Source organism: Anoplolepis gracilipes, chromosome 13 (assembly GCF_047496725.1).
Source record: "Anoplolepis gracilipes chromosome 13, ASM4749672v1, whole genome shotgun sequence".
NCBI classification, from domain to species: domain Eukaryota; kingdom Metazoa; phylum Arthropoda; class Insecta; order Hymenoptera; family Formicidae; genus Anoplolepis; species Anoplolepis gracilipes.
Window position 1 is genome coordinate 249,202 of NC_132982.1, and position 20,391 is coordinate 269,592.

Here is a 20,391-nt window from a genome sequence, read left to right on the forward strand (position 1 = left end):
AGGGACACCGAGCGGACTGTAGGGCGGCGCCCAGATGTCCCATATGCGCGGATAGGGGGAAGCCGGCAAGACATAGGGCAGGGAATGCGGCCTGTCCCATAGCGCAGGGAGGCCGCATGTCTGGGCGAACTGCCGGGGCCCCTAGTGGGGAAACACGCAGGCCCGCAGGGGAGAGCCCTGGCGGAAAACCCTCCTCTATAAAGGGAGAAAGACCGGACGCGTCAAAGAGGGCAATGGATGTGGGAACTCCCACGCCTCACGGCGCGTCAACCCCTAGGTCGCAACCGAAGAGGAAAAAAGAGAGAGAATTAGAGAAAAAGGCCAAAGACCTTAACAATTCTTGCTCCTCACCCCCCAATAAGCAGCTAAAGGAGGGAGGAGGAAATGGAGGGGAATGAGGAAACGAGGTATGTCCCCGACATCAAAGAAGGGGAGAATACCCTGGAGGGGGTACCGCCGGTAACCGCCGGAGCAGCGGTAGCTGGGATGGTGGGTGAGACCGAGGCGAAGAAGAGAAACAAAGGGGAGGATGAGGATAAAATTCTCTTTCCCTTAGAGTACCCCCCTGAAGGAGAGGGTACAAAATGAGAAAGGGGCCCCGAAAGCCCCTCTTCTTTAAAGGAATCGGAGGCAGGCCCGAGTCAAAATTTAAATAATAAATAAATGGCGGCTTAGGTCCTGCAGGCAAATCTCAACCACGCCCGTTAAGCGCAAGATTTGTTTGTGCACACTCTGGCAGAGCGTAGTTGTGGTTTGGACATTGCTGCGGAGCCGTACCAGATCCCCGAGCACCCTTCGTGGGTGGGGAACGATTTGGGCTCCGTAGCAATTACATGGAGGGCGGATGCTCCGGCCTCATTTCCCGCCACACTGGTGGGCAAGAGCAAAGGGTGGGTGGCGGTCAGGTGGGGACCCGTTTTGGTCGTCGGGGTCTACCTGCCGCCTAGCCTGGACCTCTCAGGATTTGCCGAAAGGTTGGACTCTCTTTCCGCTATTATCAGCGGGAGTGGAGTGGGACGGGTGGTAGTCTCGGGGGACTTTAACGCAAAATCGATGTCGTGGGGTTCCCCGAGAACGGACCGCCGAGGTGTCGCGGTCGAGGAGTGGGCCGTGACACTGGATTTAAGGCTGCTCAATGAGAGAGGAATAAGCACCTGCATACGGGAAAGGGGGGAGTCGGTGGTGGACCTTACCTGGGCATCCCCAGCGACCCTCAACAAGGTGCTAGGGTGGAGAGTGGCCACTGAGGTCGAGACATTGTCGGACCATAGGTACATAGTCTACGGCCTCGTGGTCACACCTGAGCAGGTGCTCCAGCGTCGACAGCTGAGAGAGACGCGACCTCTCCTAGGCGCTGGAGCACAAAGAAAATGAACGAGGACGCCTTTATGGCCTCGATTTTCTCAGCCACATGGTTGGGGAAAGGAAAACCGAAAGAGGCCAGTAAAGACATCGACCAGGAGGTTGAGTGGATCCGGGGCGTCATGTCTGAAGCATGTGATGCGTCAATGCCCCGGATCAAGGCTGGTCGACAAGGCTGTAGAGCGGCGTACTGGTGGAACGGGGAGATCGCGGAATTGCGACAATCCTCGGTCCACCAAAGGAGGATATACGCCCGGGCCAAGAAGAGGGATAGGCCGGTAGAGGTAGTGATAGGCCTCTACCAGGCGTACAGAGTGGCCTGGGACGCCCTACGCCTAGAGATCAAAAAGGCGAAAGCCAGGGCGTAGGACGAGCTCCTAGTGCAGTTAGAAGAGAACCCTTGGGCACGACCTTACCAGATGGTTCTCGGGAAGCTCCGCAATAGAGGGCCACCGGCTACGGAGACCCGGAAGCCCTGGACCGGGTGGTCGGAGGGCTCTTTCCCCCGTGCGAGAAGGAGGATACCCTCTCCCCCATCCTTACGGGGGAAGGACCCGAATGGTTGAAGGAGCTGAAGGTCTCGGGAGACTAAATGAAGAGGTGCAGGAGAAGACTCCGCGGCACCAAGGCCCCCGGACACGATGGCCTCCCTAGGAAAACGTGGAGCCTTTGAGGTGATAGGTGGGCATCTCTCGCACCTGTATTCGGAGTGCCTCAGACTGGGAATCTTCCCTGAGAGGTGGAAAAGGGCCAATCTGGTCCTCTTGCACAAGGAAGGCAAAGACACGGAGACCTCCTCGTCGTTCAGGCCCATATGTCTGCTCGACGAGGCTGGCAAAATCCTGGAAAGGATAGACGCCAATCGTTTCGTCAAGCACTTTGAAAGCATAGGGCCGAACTTGGATGACCGGCAGTACGGCTTCCGCGGTGGAAGATCAACCGTGGACGCAGTACTGAGGGTGCGCGCCTTTGCGGAGGCCGCGGTGCGGGAGGGCAGGGTGGCAATCGGCGTGTCTCTTGACATCTCGAACGCCTTTAACACCCTGCCCTGGAGGTGTATCCAAAGAGCCATGGCCTGCTTCGGCGTGCCGGGATACCTCCGCCGAATCATCCAATCGTACCTCAGCGACCGCTCCCTGCATTACACCAACAGGGATGCGGTAGAGGTTACGAGACGAGTGGGGTGTGGGGTTCCGCAGGGGTCGGTCATCGGACCACTCCTGTGGAACCTGGCCTTCGACGGGGTAATAAGGACGGCCATCCCCCCCGGCTGCACGGTCGTCTGCTACGCGGACGATACGATCGTGTTAGCCGAGGGAGAAAACGGAAGGGAGGCCTCGGCCCTAGCCACGGTAGCGACGGCGTGTATTACGCGGGCTATCAGGGAGTTGGGCCTGATAGTGGCGCCCCAGAAGACTGAGGCAATCATGTTCCGGCCAGGTGCCAGAGGTGTGCCGCCGAGCCTTCGGGTTATGGTGGAGGGGGTGGAGGTAAAGGTGGGAAATACCCTCAAATATCTGGGGCTACTCCTGGACAGTGGGTGGCGCTTCGCCGCGCACTTCGCCCAGTTAGCCCCCCGTCTGGAGAAAGCAGCTGCCGCGCTGGGCCGTCTACTTCCGAACCTGGGAGGTTCATACAGCCTCCTGACGGTCGAGTCAGGAGGCTGTATGAATGGATGGTCCACGCTATGATACTGTATGGGGCACCCGTATGGACCGAGGATATCAGCGACAACCAAAGGACTCTGGGCATTTTACACGGGGTCCAAAGGAAAATGGCATTACGGGTGGTACGTGCCTACCGTACAGTGTCGTTTGAAGCGGCGACTTCTTTGGCGGGGATTCCTCCCGTGGAGCTTCTCGCGAGAATGTACACCGATGTGTACCGACGCATGCGAGGGCTCCGGGAGGCGGGGCGGAACATCGTCTGCCGGGCGAGGAGTGCGGTGGGGCGGCAACACCATAAGAAAATGCTGGAACGGTGGAAGCAGCAGTTGCTCTCTTCGTCTGGCAGAGCTGCGGGGCGTAGAGTGGTTGAGGCCATAGGGCCTCACTTAGAGGCCTAGATAGAAAAGAGAAAGGGAGGAATGACCTTCCGTATGACCCAGGTGTTTACAGGGCACGGCTGTTTCGGTGAATATCTGGGCCGTATTGGGAAGGAACTTACGGGCAAGTGTCACCACTGCACCGACCCCCTGGACTCGGCGCAGCACACCCTGGAGGTATGTCCTGCGTGGGTAAAAAGCCGGGCGGAATTGTCCTTGGCCGTGAAAGAGGATCTAGCCATAGTAAAGACTATGGTAGGGGGGAGGATAAATGGAAGGCGGTGGCCTCCTTCTGTGGAGTAGTCCTCAGGACAAAGGAGGAGGTGGAGCGAGAAAGAGAGCAAAAAAGACGAGAGAAACGCCGGGAAAGGGAATGTGAGACTCCTCCTCCATCTTCTGGAAATTCGGGCGAGAACCTCCAACACCAGAGCCCCACCCTTGGAAGTCAACCACTAGTAAGTGAGCAGACAGACCTACGGGTTGAGGCAGGCAGTAGGGTGGGTATCGAAGTAGGACGAAGATGACGATAAAAGGGGCGACACGATCATCTTTCCCCCTAGGCGTCTCTTGTGTGGGACAGACGCAGAGACGGAGGTTGGGGTAAGAAACGGATATTCCACCTCCGTCAACTGCAATCTGAAAAAAAGAAGACCCCGGCTGGTATCCCGGGGTCGTATTAGGGGAGGGACACTCCTTTAAAGGGTGCCCGCTGGACCTAGGTTCAAGTGTGTGTTTGTGAGACGGGCAGGGGAAGGGATAGTGCCGTTGGCGAGGCCCTCCTCCATGCATAAACCGTCTGGGAAGGATACCCGAAAGGGTTTTAGTGGGTATTCCGGCGCACTCTATTAGCGCCGGCAAGTCCCACATACCCCGGCCAACCAATACCAGGCCGGGGATACGTAAAGGCATTTCCCCCTCGAAAAAAAAAAAAAAAAGGTTAACCTAACCTAACCTAACCTAACCTAACCTAGGTTAGGTTAGGTCCTCCACCCTCCTCGTCGTGCGCCACCTTGTCGTGGTGAGGAGGCTTAACCCTGAAACCCCATGGAACACCCACACGGCTCCGGCCAAGTTGGGTGAACCTCCAGGGTGGAAGGGGAACTAAGAGCGCACCGTACCCTTAGTAAGGGTACAAGGGGAGCCCAGCGACTCCCTTAGGGACTGCGCCCACCCCCTTGGGGGTGGTCTAAAGCGTGGACCCAATCGCTGGTAGGGGTAGGCGGCCCTAAATGCAATCGCCCGGTGGTACGGCACCGTTGGGGGAGGACTGCTCCCCGCCCGTGACACACCGCTGGGTGCTCCTGGCACATGAGGGTTTCCGCGCGTGTGGGTGTTCCCGCCGCGCGGCGTCCCTCGGGGAGATGTGGGTGCTGGCATGGGCCGGCGTCCCACAGTCGTGGGGCTCCATCTCGCGTGCAGGCGGCTCAGTGGGTTCTGCCCCTGAGTGCGCGCCGCGAGAGGAGCAGACGGGCCGATGGATCTCCGGAACTCCCGGACCCATCGGGCCGGGCCTCTTCCGAGCCGTTCGGACGTTTTCCGAGGTCGGGGTCGGGGAGGCGGAGGAGGGCCGGCGCGAGCCGCACGGGCATAGCCCGACGGCGCCGGGTCGGCCCGGCCGTCGGACCCGCTCGGACGTATTCCGAGGCAGCGTTCGACGGCGAGATGGAGCCCGACGGTGCATCGCGACCGTTTCCCTTCCGAAGCGGTGTATCGTCGGGGCCCTTTTGGCGGGAGGTAACTTCCGTCAAGGGCGCGTGCAAGCTGGTCGCCATGGCGGGTAAGACTGGGCCGGGGAGCGGCGACCCAGTCCCAACCGTTCATGAGGCCCCCCGGGTGGCACCACCCGCTGCGGTATCCCGGAGGTCGGAGGCCGGGAACCCCCGAAAGCCCATGGAGGCGTCAAAACCTCCATGGGTGAGTAAGGGACCGGGGACCAGTGCCGGGGATGTATATCCCCCGGCCCGTGTCGTATGTCACCCCCCCGGGGGAACTTGGGGCCCTGTCGTGGAGTGTTGCCGGTCATGTTTCGGGACACTCTGCGGCAGGTGAGGGTACACCCTGGGTGACGGAGCCGCAGCGGGGAGCGGGATTATTCGAAACAATAAATTCTCAAAAAATCAAATCCAATAAGAAGACCAAGGCGGAACCCACCGCAGAATTGTCTGCGGACGGAGCGACTGAGGAGACCTTTAAAATCCCCGAAGTACCCGAGGGCTCTGAGAAGAAAGATATGCCTTCGTACCCAGGGCCATCGACATCTGGCGGCAAGCCTACCATCACGGCTATTCAGGATGGTAAGGCAGCGAGGGAGGCGTTAGAAAGGAGATACCTCCAATTTCCAATGGCCAAAAAGACGAGCAAGTGCCCTCATAGCGCAAGGCATGTATGCCATAGCTGCCGAGTGAGCGGGAAAAGAAGCAAGTATACCGCTACAGGTATAACTCCCGCTCCTAGTGATGAGGACTCGGCGTTCCCAGCAGGATCACGCGCCAGTAGCGTGGCGGGTGATCCTGACGAGTACGAAGCAGGATCACACGCTGGTTCGTACTATGCTGGCTCGGAGGACGAGCAGTCCGACATCAGCTCCGTCAAGAGAGGCAGAGGAAGGCCCATCACCACGGGTGAAGGGACCAAAGAAAAAAGGGAGGCAAAGGCCAGAGCAAAGGAAGAGGCCAGAGAGAGAGAGGACACAGATTGGGCCCTAAGTGCCTCAATGCCCGATGGACAGGCCTGGGAGAGATGCCAGGACATCCAGAGGGTGGCGAGGGAGATGTTCCGCCACTCTCCGACACCAGCTGTGGTGTCCGACACGATAGCCAACTGCGTGACCATTTTTAAGAGTCTGCAGGTCTCCAGGAACATAAAGGGCCCACTAGAAGGGGAGATGAAGAAGGCAGTGGCGTCCATCATGGCTGCCACAGCAGTCCTTCATGATAGGACTACACAGTCCTCTCCGAGCAACGCTGAAGCGGAGGAACTTCGGCACCAATTGGAGCTCCTCAAAGCCGAGAAAGAAAAGGAGACGAGCGAGCTCAAAAAGCAGATGGCGGAACTCGCCGATCAGGTAAAAGTGCTGACGAACCAGCTCAGTACTCGCCTGATCGAAGAGGGAAGCATCACAAAAAGTGAAAAGGAGAAGGGGGGCAGGAAACGGAAAAGACGGAACCGCATTGAATCTGACCGGGATTCATATTCCGACAGCGGGGGGTGGCATTCTCTCAGGCTGAGGACGCCCCAAAATGTCTCCCCAAAAAAGACCGCCTTGAGAAGGGGCGGACTATCTCCGGCATGCGTGTCCCCGGGCCTGGCTGGTGACCCCTGCATGGAGGTAGAACCGCAGGCCGCGAGCGTAACGGAGGCACAGGGGCCCCTTTTGAGTGGATTCTTTCAACCCCTTCCTCCAATCACTCGCTCTCCAGTCCAGGGCGAGTTTGCAATACTTTACGAAGCCCTCAATCAACATCTACAAATCGGTGTTGACTTGAGGGAAAGAATGCTGCGATTCTTCGAAGCAACGAACGGGCAGGGGGAGGCGGTCCAATCTGCTTCCCTGAACGCACACACCCAGCCGCCAATGGGGAAGAAGGCCGAGGCTGAGATCCCCTCGCTAACTCAGCCCAAGAAGCAGGATACTGTTTCAGCCAAAAGCAGTCAAGAGAAGGAAAAAGCGTCCAAGAAAAGAAAGAAGGGAGAAAGCCAGGTTCGTAACACCAAGATCTCTCCCCTTCCTCCTCTGCCGACACCCGCAGCCGCTAAGAAACCTGGAAGGAAATCTCGCCAAGATGCGGAACCCTCTAAGGCTCCACCCTCTGACGGAGGACCATTAGGCCCGGGGCCCTTCGACAAGAAGTCGACAGACCCCGGGACATATGGCTCCTCTCCGACCACTGAAACTTCGTGGAGCGTGGTGGTCGGACGTAAGGGAAAGAGGAAGGTAGGACAGACTCCCCTCCCCTCCAAAACCGTACCCGTTGCTGTGGCCCGGTCACCGCCCAGTGAACAGGGTAAGCAGAGGCGGGGGCAGGTAAAGGGGGGAGAGAAACCCGGTAAAAGGAAGGTTCCCAAAACCTCGGCGGTCATGATAACTTGCCCAGAAGGGAAATATGGCGAGAACATGGCCGCTATCAGAAAGGAGGTTAAACTTGACCAACTGGGAATCAAAGAAGAAAGCCTCAAGATAAGGAAAGGCCTCACCGGAGCCTTAATCCTTGAGATTTCCGGTGAGGACAAGACACGCAAGGCGGGACAACTCGCCGAACGTGTGAGAGAGGTGACCGGGGACAACGAAGGGGTGCGAGTCACGTGCTTCCAGAAAATGGCCGACCTCCGCATTCGGGGGCTGGAGGACTCCCTTACCCGGGCGGAGATTGTTGCCGCAATCTCCGGGGAGGGTAAATGCGGGTTTTCAGATGTCAGGGTGGAAGCGTTTGTTAAGGCCCCCCGCACCGGCCTCAATACTGTGTTGGTGCAGTGTCCGATAGACGCGGCAAACAAATTGGCACAGATGGGTAAGGTATCGATATTGTGGTACAAATTACCCATCGAGCTGTTGCCGCGGCTCCCCCTCCGATGCTTTAAGTGCATGGAGGAGGGGCATGTGCAGCAGCAATGCGGCAGCGACCGATCCTGCGCCAACATGTGCTTCCGCTGAGGCAAAGAGGGCCACAAGGCCAACTCCTGCACAGAACAAAGAGTGCACTGCGCACTCTGTGCTGACTTTGGGGCACCCGCGGGGCACAGGATGGGGGGCATGAATTGCCACCCTCCGAAAAAACCCAACAGGAAGAAGGTCAAACAGATTCCTCCCTCCAAAAAACCCACCCTTTCGGTGGGAGAGGTAAAGGGGGGAATCGACAATGGGAACTCAATTCCGTCCCTGATGGAGGTCGTTGTGGGAGAAGTCCCACAAGCGAAACAAACGGTCCCAGCCGAGTCTGTGCCCGCGCCGATGTACACATCGGAGTGTCGCAAGCGGAGCGCGAACTCGGTCAGGGAAGAAAACGAAGAGGGCGCGGGGGGCAAAGAGCTTCGCTCCGACTCCCCCAAGCCCCGAAAAAAGCCACGCTTAGACCCTAAGCGTGGTAACGTAAAAGGAGACACCCTTACTCCGGGCGCAATTGAGCCAGTGGGTAATATGACATCGGACACGGATGGAGCCCCCTTCCACGGCCCTGTGGAGGGGAGACTAAAACGACGGGGGCCCATCCTACCGACATCAATAAGGGCCTGTAAATTTATACAGGCAAACATTAACCACGCTCGGCGGGCGCAGGACTTACTCCTGCAGACTATCGCCGAGCGTGGTATAGGAATGGCGATCGTGTCGGAGCCGTACCGACCACCATCAAAACACCCTAATTGGAGGGTGGACGGCTCTGGTACGGTCGCGGTCATACGCGGATCGGACAACCACAACCCGCCCTGTTCCTTACTCAAGGCAGGAAAGGGGTATGTGGCTGTAAAATGGGGATCCATCGCGGTAGTGGCGTGTTACGCACCGCCTAGTTGGGGCCTCTCCCAATTTGAGCTGTATCTGGGGGAGTTAGAGCACTGCATACGCAGCATACTCCCCCAGGAGGTGGTGGTGGCCGGTGACTTCAACGCCAGAGCGCAAGCCTGGGGAGACCGGCTCACCACCCCCAAGGGAGAGGTCCTACTGGATTGGATGGGGGCCTTCGGGCTATGCCTGCTAAACACCGGCAACGAGCCTACGTGCGACCGGCTGCTGCGGGGGGCGTCCATAGTGGATCTCACTATGATAACTCCCTCCGCGGCACGCCTAAATTGGTCGTGGGGGGTGGTCGACCAAGAGACTCTATCGGACCACCGATACATCGAGTTCGGTTGTACCACCCTCCAGCCCGGGAGCCCGACCGGCGGTGCGCCACCGCCGCGATGGAATCTAAAAAAGTTAGACCCGAATAGGTTAATGGCGGCCGTCCAGGCCATCCTCTGGCAACACCATCCGCCAGAGGAGGGAGTGGGGAGCCTGGTGGAGGATGTCGCGCGCCTGGTAGACTCGATCACACAGGCGTGCGACTTCTCCATGCCCAAGAGCAGGCCCCACTCGCGCCGGGCTGCGTACTGGTGGACGGAGGAGATCGCGTCTCTTCGACGCTCCTCAGTCGCAGCCAGAAGGGCCCTTAAACGCGCCCAGCGCCGTGGTGACGAGGCCTGGAAAGCCGAGGCACTCGGCGACTACCGGTCCGCTCGAGTGGCGCTGAGTGTCGCCATCTGCTCCTCCAGGGCGAGATCTTGGGACGAACTGATCGCGTCCCTAGACGCCGACCCGTGGGGGCGCCCGTACAAGTAAGTGACAGATAAACTACGTCACTGGGCGCCCCCCGTGACGGAAACCCTCCCTTCGGGATCCCTGGACCGAATTGTCGGGACCTTGTTCCCGCCGAAACCCGATCCCCGAGGTCTCAATTGGGGCAGCGCGAACACCGGCGCTGCCGAGGCCTGGTCCAGGGATCTCGAAATCACTGAGGAGGAGTTGAGGGATGCCGTCCGGGGGGTCAAGAACAACAAGGCCCCTGGCCCGGACGGCATCCCAGGGCGCGTTTGGAAGCTCGTCCTGGAGGAGCCAAACCTATCCGGGTGGCTAAGAGGCATCTTTAATAGATGCCTCGCGGAAGAGGAATTCCCCCCAATGTGGGGAAGAGCCAAGTTGGTTCTTCTCCACAAGGGCGGTAAGAAGGAAAGTGACCCGTCATCGTACCGGCCGATTTGCCTGCTGGACGAGGTCGGTAAAATATACGAAAGGATTCTCGTTCGCCGACTCGTCCAGCATCTGGCGCGCGATGAGGTCCCTTCCCTTCACGAGGAACAATACGGCTTCCGTGAGAGCAGGTCCACGGTGGACGCCGTACTGCGCGTCAGGGCCCTCACGGAGTCAGCTGTGGAACGCGAGAGGGTGGCGTTGGCCGTCGCTTTGGACGTGTCCAACGTTTTTAACACCCTCCTGTGGAAGGCAATCGGGGACGCGCTCAACACTCACCGCGTCCCCGACTACCTCGTGAAGGAAATTCGAGCCTACTTCGGTCACCGTAGGCTCGAATACAGGGACCAAGAAGGCCGGGGTCACACCCGTCGTGCGTACTGCGGGGTCCCACAGGGCTCGGTGTTGGGCCCGCTGCTGTGGAACCTCGGGTACGACGGGGTCCTCCATACCGCCCTCCCCCTCGACTGCCGGGTCATCGGGTATGCCGACGATACCCTGCTGGTAGCCGAGGGGGACAACTGGGGGAAAGCCCTAAACAGGGCTAACGAAGGGGTGGCAGGCCTAGTGAGGGCCATAAGCCGGATTGGCCTGAGGGTGGCCCCCAGCAAGACCGAGGCGGTCTACTTCTACGACCGCCGGGCCGCTGGGGAGCCTCCCGACTAAATGTGGACGGTACTGTTGTCCCAGTGGGGTCCCAAATTAAATACCTGGGGCTCCACATCGACGGCCGATGGAACTTCGCGGGTCACTTTGACCGCCTGGTCCCGAGAGCGGAGAAGGCGGCGGCAGCGATTAGACGCTTGCTGCCGAATCTTGGAGGGCCGGACGGTCGGGTGCGCCGCGTCTACGCGCACATCGTCCTTAGCATACTGATGTATGCAGCACCGGTGTGGGCGGGCGAGGCGATGGCCACTAGACGCATACAAGACGCGATGCGTCGCGTCCAACGCAGGTTGGCCATTCGTCTCGTCCGAGCCTATAGGACGGTGTCGCACGCGGCGGCCACCATCCTGGCCGGACTCCCCCCCTGCATATGGTCGCGGATTCATACAGACGTTTGTATGACCGGAAATCCGCGGCACGCAGGGGAGGAGTCGCCAAGATCCCGGCCAGGATACTGGGCACTTGGAAGCTCCAGGAGAAAAAGTCCCTCGAGCAGCGATGGATCGCGTCGCTGCACGAGCGCCCCCCAACATCCGGGGAGAGGACTATATCGGCCGCCCTGCCCTGTCTGGAGGAGTGGCTGGACAGAGCGTGGGACAACAGTACGTTTAGGATGACACAGGTGCTCTCCGGACATGGGTGTTTCGGAGAGTACCTGCACCACATCGGACTGGAGGCAAGCGAGGCCTGCCACCATTGCGGCCACGAGAAGGACACCGCGCAACACACCCTCCAAGCATGCCCAGCCTGGAGGGACGAGCGCGACGTCCTAACCTGGACTATCGGGGACGACTTGGCGCTGCCGAGCGTCGTCATCAAGATGCTCGGCAGCGAGGACAACTGGAGAGCCGTGGCCGCCTTTTGCGAGGCGGTCATGGCCCAGAAAGAAAGCGCCGAGAGGGAGCGTAGACCGGGACGGGCGAGGGGAAGGGCTCCTGGCAGGAGACCCCAACCTCCCCCACCACCTGGGCCCCTCTTACGTCCGGAGACGGTCCGGCTAGTTCGACCCTCGCCGCACCTGCCGCCGTCATCGTCGCCACCGGCGACGGCGCACCCATCGACACCCATGGGAGCGCCGCCGAAATGACAGTAAGTGGGGGGAGGGAGCAGACTGGTTATGCTCGCCCTTCCCTCCCTTAATTACCCTTCTTTTTGCCCTCCCTTTTGAACCCCCCCCTTCCCAGATGAAATGAGGGTCGAGATCTCTAAAGTCTCGACTCTTTCCCCCCCCCCATCAGGGGGAAGAGAAGACACGACGGGAGGAGGTAGTGGCCTTCCCGTCGCTGAGTAAAAGTTTGATTCGGAGAGGAGGGGAGTATAAGATATTTTTTTTTTCCCCTCCCTCCCAGGAAGAACTCCAACTAAGGAGTGCGGCAAGGGGAGGCTCCTGAAGTATTGCATCGCTAGTTCCAGGAGTCTCCCCTACAATCGCCGAAAATGCCACTCGTGAGGTTTTTATTGGGTATGCCCTTAAATAGGGAGAGTCCCACATACCCCCCGGATATCCACATTCCGGGGGGATGCGTAATGCATTTTCCTCACGAAAAAAAAAAAAGGTTAGGTTAGGTTCCTCCTCAATAATGCGCCACCTTGACGTGGTGGGGAGGCTCTGTCCTGAAGCCCCGGGAAACCGGAGTGGAGGGAGCTAAGAGCGCATCTTTAGCCGGATTTTCTCTTGGACCCCGGCTCGGGCAGGATGCATAGCACCGGCATGCATACCTGGGTGTTGGACGCGTACGAATCGGTCCCTGCTACAGACGCGACGGTCGGATGCGGCGGAAATGATGGTGAGCGCCACATAGTACGCCGGGGGCGAAAGCCCTTAAACTGGAGCGTGGCTGGGCGGGGGTTGAGGAGTAACGAAGACACTACGCGAGGGCCTTAGCGCGCCCGCCTGAAGAGCGTCCTCCCTTCCGGAGGAGTCCTTATTATAGATGACACCGTATAAAACGTTACGTATATTTATATATAAATGGATTGATAGCTACAATTAGAATTATGTATATGTAAGCTTATACATACTTATACACAATGCCTGCAACATTTTATGTATAATTATTAATAATTATATATAAAATGGACAAATTTCGTATATTTTCGTATAAATTTGTATAATTAGATACGACTATTTTTGTCTGATTATATATAAAAATTTTTTACCGGGTTTATAACACAATATCAATATCTGATCGAATTCATGGTTTGTCACAAATGAACCAACGAGCATTTAACTGTAAATTTACAATACTTATATAAAAATGTAACTTATTTACGGAAGATAACGTTATGCTGCGTAATATTACAAAAATTTAGATATCTTCATAAAATTTTTTTAAATATTAATGATTAAATTATACATATATTAATATTAAATATTAATTTAAAGTAAATTAAAAACTCTATTTATTTTCTTTTTTTTTTATTTATTTTTATAAATACATATATATATTTTTATGTATAATTATATATAAAATATAAAATAAAATATATATATATATATATATATATGTTACGTCCAGGCCCGTAGAGAGGATGAGTCAGAGAAAGGGCGTAACAAGAACTGTTCCGATGTCAAAAGTCTTATCGACGAGTGACTCGGTCGAGCGAGCTGCAGGTTAGCAAACAGGTAAACGACGGGTGTCGTTATTACTCTGTTAGGCGAACGCTCTCTCGGTGGTCCCTTTTTCGTAAGAGAATCGAATCTCTTTTACGCGGGACGGGACCTTATATGATCTTTCGCGTGGAGGGAGTGAGAGAGTTAAATAAGTTTACCGATCATTTTAATTTTTAGATTAATATTTATTCAATTAATTCTTACCATTTTACATATGATCTTATTAATATCGGCTTTAAAATTATTTGTATGAGTGTGTGCGTGTGTGTGTGTGTGTGTGTGGATCGCGGGTGTTACATAAGTACGGAGGTCATCAACCAGAAAAGAGGAGGAAAGAGTGCGGTTCTAAAGATTTTATTCTGGTTGGTATTTGTTACAATGGTTTATAATAAGAGGAAAAAAAATAATAATAAAGATTTACGAAAATGTAATATGTGTTACGGCGCGATTTCGCACACGGTCGTGTCGTCCGATCTATGGTCTCGGTTGGCTCGCGAGAATCGGCGAGTCGGTGCGATTTTAGGCATACTTAGTAAAAGAACAGGGTTGAATAAAGGAGAAAGGAGACGATGAGAAAAAAAAAACAAAACAAAAGAGAAGGAAATTAAACTTACTATTTAGGCAGATTTGTTGCGTTTTTTTTAGCTGCTGGTGTAGTTGTGGCTCCAGTTGTGGTCTTACTTGGCGGGTGGTCTTTGTTGAGCACTGACTCTAATAGATTTTAAGATGTAATCGGGACTCCCGCAGTGTAAAACGAATTGCTTGAATTAGCGAACGACCGAAAAATCTGTGCCGAATGAATCTGATGCTGTACTGTCGACTGATTTTAAATTTTTTGGTCTTCATAAAGCGCGAGTCTTCCCTTTTTATATTAAATCTTGAGGGCGTGTTAACAATTTGGGCGGAAGTATTTTTGAGATCTTGACGTGTAAAAAGCTGTCGTTCGGTGAGATCCTTCTCCTCCTTATTTTTGATTGTTGCTGATTGGTGGGCTCTGTACGGCCTCTTAGGAAATTTGGAGATTCTTCATTTGGTTATCTCCTGGGATTATGCAGCTGTTTTTATCCATTTATTTATTTAGGGGATCTCGCTATCGATCCTTTTCGGTCATTTCTTTGAACATCGATTTCAATGTTTAAAACATTTTTTTCGTTCCGCGGCCCTTTTATGACTGGTCGGGCAATTATTGCTTTATCTTTATAGGAGGTAAAGACGTGGAGCCGACAGTGCGTAGCGGCGTTATTTGTTTCTTTCTTAAGATTATGCAGCTGTGTTTGTCGATTTATTCATTTAGAGGATCTCACTATCGACCCTTTCCGGTCGTTTCTTTTGACATCGTTTTCAATATTTTAAAATATTTTTCGTCGCGCGATCCTTTTTATGATTAGTCGGGCGATTATTGCTTCATTTTCGTGGGAGGAAAAACGTGGAGCCGACAGTGCGTAGCATTATTTGTTTCTTTCTTAAGATTATGCAGCTGTGTTTGCCTGTTTCGTTGTTTAGAGGATTTCGTTATTGATCCCTTCCGGTATTTGTTTAGATATCGTTTTTAGTAGGTCTAAACATTATTTGATAATAACGGTTCTTTTCTATTGCGCGACCCGTTTTTTGTGACCGATCGGACGATTATTGTTCATTTCGTGGGAGGAAAAATGTGGAGCCGACAGGACGTAACATATATATATAGTGTTACGTCCGAAAGCAGACTCGTCTTCTTGCTCGTTTTTCTTTCAAACTTTTGACCGATCGATATATCGATTTCCTTATAGCTGACACGGACGTAACAGTATATATAAATCTATATAATTATATATATATTGTATATATATTATATATATATATATATATAAAATGTTTTAAGAACCTGCCATTAAAATATTTACCAGTCATTTCGGGAAACCTTGTATGTATAATATATGTATGTATGTATGTATATATACATATATATAATATAAAAATAAAAAATAATTATTGACTTAATTATTACTATACTACTTAATAGCAACAGTAATGGTATTATTAGTGAATTATATAAAAGATTATTTTATTAACACATTTTTTTAATAATGGAAGTATATAATATTTAATTAATTATAAATGTAATTATATATATATATATACATATGTGTCAAGAAATGACCAGCATCTCAGCTTTATAAGAAAATACCCGATTTTAGGGCAAAACAATTGTTTAAAAATTTGTTTAATTATTTTTATCATCAGAACTCTTTATGAAATTAATGTACATGACCAGAACTATACTAGACTGTCTTAAAATATACAGAACTGTCGAAAATCGACCGGCATCTCACATTTATGTTCGAAAATATGAATTTTTTGGGTAAAATAATTGTTTAATCGTCAGAACTATTGACAGGACGTGTTTAGGCGATAGAACTCTTTTTATTCTTACTTCCCCGTAATCAGGTATTCGAAATATGGTGAGATGCTGTAAAGTGTTGTCGGAAGTTAGCATCTCATTTTTAAAAATTCGATTTTAATAATTAATTGGACGGAACTTTTGTTAAAACTTATCAGGAACTGTAGAACTATGCTGGATGCAAGTAAATATAAAGTTTATTTTTGAGATTCTAACATTTGAGATGCTAACTTCACACACCCAAGGACTGCCCGGCCAAGACCCCGAGCTGTTCGACTTGTGCAGGGCGCGGGCGGCCGTCCAACCATTTGATTGGACGGCAAGTCTGCCCCGTAACAAAACCTTAGCCGAAAAAACCGGCAAAGGAAGGGGGAGGGGCCGTGAGGACCAAACCCCCTGCCGTCCCCCTCTCCCCCAAAAAGAAAGAGAATATCCCGTTTGGATCGGCGTCCGCCCATCCTCACCCCGCAACCCCTGAGGTAGCTGTGCTACCCAAGTATAGAGAGGAAGTTACGGACGTCGATGCCAGAACTGGGAAGGAAAAAAGAAAAAGGTATGCGAGGGAGGACCCCGTATCCTTGACACAGGGAAACGCTTAAGAGGCCCAATCCCCACCTGTGAAGGTTAAGGTAGTAGAGGGCCCACGGGAGGAGGGAGGAAGAGGAAAAACACTTCTTCTCCCCTCTGTCCCCCTCCACCTTCCAACCCTGGAATCTGTAACAGAAGCGGCAACCACGTCGCCCTCACCCTCCCCCACCTATTGTCTACTTACCGATCATCCCCTAGATGGGAAGGGTTGGGGGAATCTCCAGGTGGGGACAGAAGATTCCTTGAAGGACCTGATCGCCTTTAATAACCAAAATGAAGGCTAAAATCCTTCAGGCCAAACTGAACCACTGCCGCAAAGCGCAGGACGTTTTTGTCCACAGCCTCGCAGCAGAGGGTTATGGCCTGGGGGTGGCCGATTTGGGTGCGGGACGATCGGGGCTCCGTGTCCATAACATGGAGACCGAGGGCGGCGAATTCCGCTCTGGCCTCCATGTTAGAGAAAGAAGACGATTTGGTGGCCGTCCAGTGGGGGACCACCGTGATGATGGGGTGTACCTTTTTTTTTTGACGCAGGAGAAATGCTTGATGCATACCACCACCCTCGGGAGAGGGATGGTGGTTATGTTGGACTCCCGGTGGTCCTGATCATATTGGACCACCGGACTACCAACTAAAACTCCTGCGGTGGCCTTCCGCGCGATGGAGGGGCAGGCAGGGATCCGGGACTCGCAGTTACATTACTTCGGTATCCCTGACTGTGGGTCCCCTCCGCGCTTAAGACTCGGCGACATTTGACTTTCGCTGAGTCTCCTTCCCAGATAGGACTGTTGATGTCCTACCTGATTTCTTCTATTTTTGTGAACGAGTGGGGCCACGCCGCCCGTCCACCTTCCTCTGGGACCCGACACAGGGCAATGCAGGCCCCCGCCTGCACTACCCAGGTCCCGAGGGAGAGACGCAACCGTCTCTAAAGCAGACGTCCGTCTCTGGTTGGGGGAACATCATTCCAGCCACCTTTCGTTGAGGTGTGGTTTTTATAGAGGGGCCTATTGGCCCCTCTCTTTTTTAATTTTCTCATTTGCGTTTAGCGACCATGAGGGGGGATCTTATTACCTCCTCGCCATCCTGTTTGTTACTAGGGGGGCTAATAAGGGGGAGGGGAGCACTTGGTGGAGACATCCAATCCCCAACCATGCCCCCCTCTAATGTCATCTTCTCCTTTGAGGAGAGGGCGACTGGATTGTCCCCCCTCAATTGCTCGTCAAGGCCTTAGCTTCATTGTCAGTGGGGGTAGCCGATGCAAGGAGGGACCCAAGCTCCCATCGGAGTCACTCTCCTTCTCCTGTTCCTCCTCGCTGCTGTCATCTACAACAGCCGCTGCAGCGGCCGCAATCGCCGCTTCTGCCGCCGCCTCTTCTTGTCGGCGTATGCGCTCGGCCGCCTCCTTCTGCGTCATAACTTGTTCGCAGAAGAAGACGATCGCCTTCCAGGATCTCTCATCACCCAACATCTTCGTAACCATGGTTGGCAACGAGAGGTCGTTGCCAACCACTGAACAGAGATCACGGCGCAGCGTGTCCCACGCCGGACACTTCTCCAGCGTGTGCCGCGCCGTGTCTCTTACCTCCTCACAATGGTGGCAGGCCGTGGTACCTTCCTTGCCGATTCGACACAGGTACTCACCAAAGCACCCATGCCCGGTGAGCACCTGTGTCATCCTAAAGGATACCTCACCTCGGGCCCTGTCTAACCATTCTTGTAGACAGGGCCGGACGGCCTCAACGCGGGTTCTTTAACCCGCAGTCTTCGGGTCAGATAGGTGGGCACTCCATCTCTCCACCATAGACCGCTGGGCGTGGATCTGGATGGTCTTCTTGACCCTGGCTGGTAGAGGGCTATGACCCCTCCTGAGCCCCCTTTCCCAATTATACCGCTCCGCGTACATTGCGGCCAGGAACTCCAAGGGGGGCGAACCCGCCAGGACCGTGGCCGCCGTATGGGACACCGTGCGGTAGGCCCTTATCACCCTCACGGCCATGCTGCGCTGTATGCGTCGGAACTTGTCCTTTGCATAACGCATGGCCGCGAGATCCGTCGCCCATATTGGGCATTCATACAGGGCTACTGCATTTACGGTGCCCATGTATATACGGCGGACTCGACCATCCGGTCCCCCAAGGTTTGGCAGGAGCCTACCCAACGCCGTGGAGAAGCGCTTCACCTTGGGGCAAGGACATTGAAGTGGTGTCCAAACTTCCACTCGCCGTCCAGTAGGAGACCGAGATATTTAAGCCGGTTCCCCACCGAGATAGAAGTACCTCCCACCCGGATATGAGTCCTTGGCGGTTTCCCAGAGGATTTACTGTGAAAGTAAAGAGCCTCGGTTTTTTGAGCCGCCACTCTAAGACCCATACCAGTGATGTTTTGTACCACGGCTGCCACCGCTGTTTCGGCCTTGGCTGCTGTATCCCCCAGCTGCTCCCCGCGGCCAGCACTAATGTGTCGTCTGCATAGCAGATGGCGTGGCAGCCACGAGGGAGAGGAAGGCAAAGGACTCGGTTGTATGTGAGATTCCACAGTAGGGGAGCTAAGACTGACCCCTGCGGAACCCCGCATCGAATTTCCCGTCGGCATTGGAGTCCGTCTTGTGTGACGAACTCCAGGCTCCTATCCCGGAAATATTGTCTGATGATCTCCACAAGGTAGGGAGGGACCCTGTATCGCAACAAGGCATCCATTACTCTATCCCAGGGCAGGGTGTTGAAGGCGTTTGCGATATCTAGTAATACCGCAAGTGCCACCCCGCCCCCTTCCACGGCTTCCTCCGTGAGGGACGTAACACGACTAATCGCATCCACAGTCGAACGTCCCTCGCGGAAGCCATATTGCTCCTCGTGGAGACCACCCTCTCGGGATATATGTCGAACAAGTCGGTTTGCAATGATCCTCTCAAAGATCTTGCTGACCTCGTCCAGCAGGCATATTGGTCTATATGCCGACGGGGTTCCTTCTTCCTTGCCTTCCTTGGGGAGCAGGACCAATTTAGCCTGCTTCCATTGCTGGGGGAAAGCGCCATGTCTGAGGCATTTATTAAATATGTACCTCAGACGTTCTCCCAGAAAGTCCAGTGCCCAGACCCATATCTTTCCAAGCACGCCGTCAGGGCCAGGAGCTTTTCTTGATCTTATTCTTTTGACGGCGCGCTGAAGTTCGTTGCTGGATATCTCCTCGTCCTCCTCTAGTTCATAAGGTCCCCCCAGGCCGGGACCCCAGTTGAGTGTGGACTCCTAAACCACTAGCGGGAAGAGGGTGTCCACAACATTCCTGAGGACGGGAGTATCCAGGGATTCCGTGACGGGGGGCGTGTCCAGTTCCTATACTTATTCAGAACTATTCTGTATGGACGCCCCCATGGGTCCGTGTTGAGGGATGACAGTAGCTCATCCCAACAACTGGCCCTGGACTTACTGATAGTGGCGCTAAGGGCGCATCTTGCGGCCCTATAGGCAGCCAAGGCCTCCTCTCGGATCTCCGGGTTTCTTCTTCTGGGAATACGAAAGAGGGTGCGTCGCGCCTGGACAGAGGAGCGCCTTAATTGCGCTATTTCCTCCGTCCACCAATAGACGGCGTGACGTGGGCGGAGGACCCTGGCGCGTGGCATGGCTGCGTCGCAGACTTCGCGCATAACGCCCCGCAACCATTCCACATCCAGGTTAATGTCCCGCCTTTCCTCTCCCTCCGGGATACCCCACAAAATGGTCATTAAGGCCTCTTCTAGTTTCTTGGGGTCCAGCTTTGTGAGGGTCCACCTACCTGTGTCCCCGCCTCGAGGTGGATGATGTACCCAGTAATGCACGGCGTCCAGGACAAATTCAATGTATTGGTGGTCCGAAAAGGTTTCCCCTCTCGAGTCACCCACCACGCGCCATCCCCGCACCATCCTCTTGGCCCCCTTGGAGCCGATCGTTATGTCCACGATCGACTCCTCTTGGGGCCGGACACATGTGCTCACTCGGCCTTCGTTAATAACGTGAAGGCCGACCGAATTCACCCAC

At 54.3% G+C, this 20,391-nt stretch overlaps 3 protein-coding genes across 3 annotated transcripts; 2 read left to right on the top strand and 1 right to left on the bottom strand.

Annotated features, from left to right (window-relative positions):
- The first annotated feature begins 394 nt into the window (after window positions 1–394).
- On the top strand, window positions 395–1,374 carry LOC140672712 (uncharacterized). The gene is made up of 2 exons (XM_072905097.1): window positions 395–407; window positions 740–1,374. Exons 1-2 carry the CDS (start codon window positions 395–397, stop codon window positions 1,372–1,374), a joined length of 648 nt encoding a protein of 215 aa, XP_072761198.1.
- A 1,675-nt stretch (window positions 1,375–3,049) lies between these two features.
- Window positions 3,050–3,427, top strand: LOC140672713 (uncharacterized). Its single transcript, XM_072905098.1, has one exon. The coding sequence runs from the start codon at window positions 3,050–3,052 to the stop codon at window positions 3,425–3,427; it is 378 nt and encodes a 125-aa protein (XP_072761199.1).
- Window positions 3,428–18,128: 14,701 nt separating this feature from the next.
- On the bottom strand, window positions 18,129–18,479 carry LOC140672714 (uncharacterized). Its single transcript, XM_072905099.1, has one exon. The coding sequence runs from the start codon at window positions 18,477–18,479 to the stop codon at window positions 18,129–18,131; it is 351 nt and encodes a 116-aa protein (XP_072761200.1).
- Window positions 18,480–20,391: the final 1,912 nt, after the last annotated feature.

What these genes read in the sequence shown, in the direction of transcription:
- LOC140672713 (XM_072905098.1), top strand. Translation starts at nt 3,050, where the DNA reads ATGATACTGTATGGGGCACCCGTATGGACCGAGGATATCAGCGACAAC.
- LOC140672714 (XM_072905099.1), bottom strand. Translation starts at nt 18,479, where the DNA reads ATGGGCACCGTAAATGCAGTAGCCCTGTATGAATGCCCAATATGGGCG.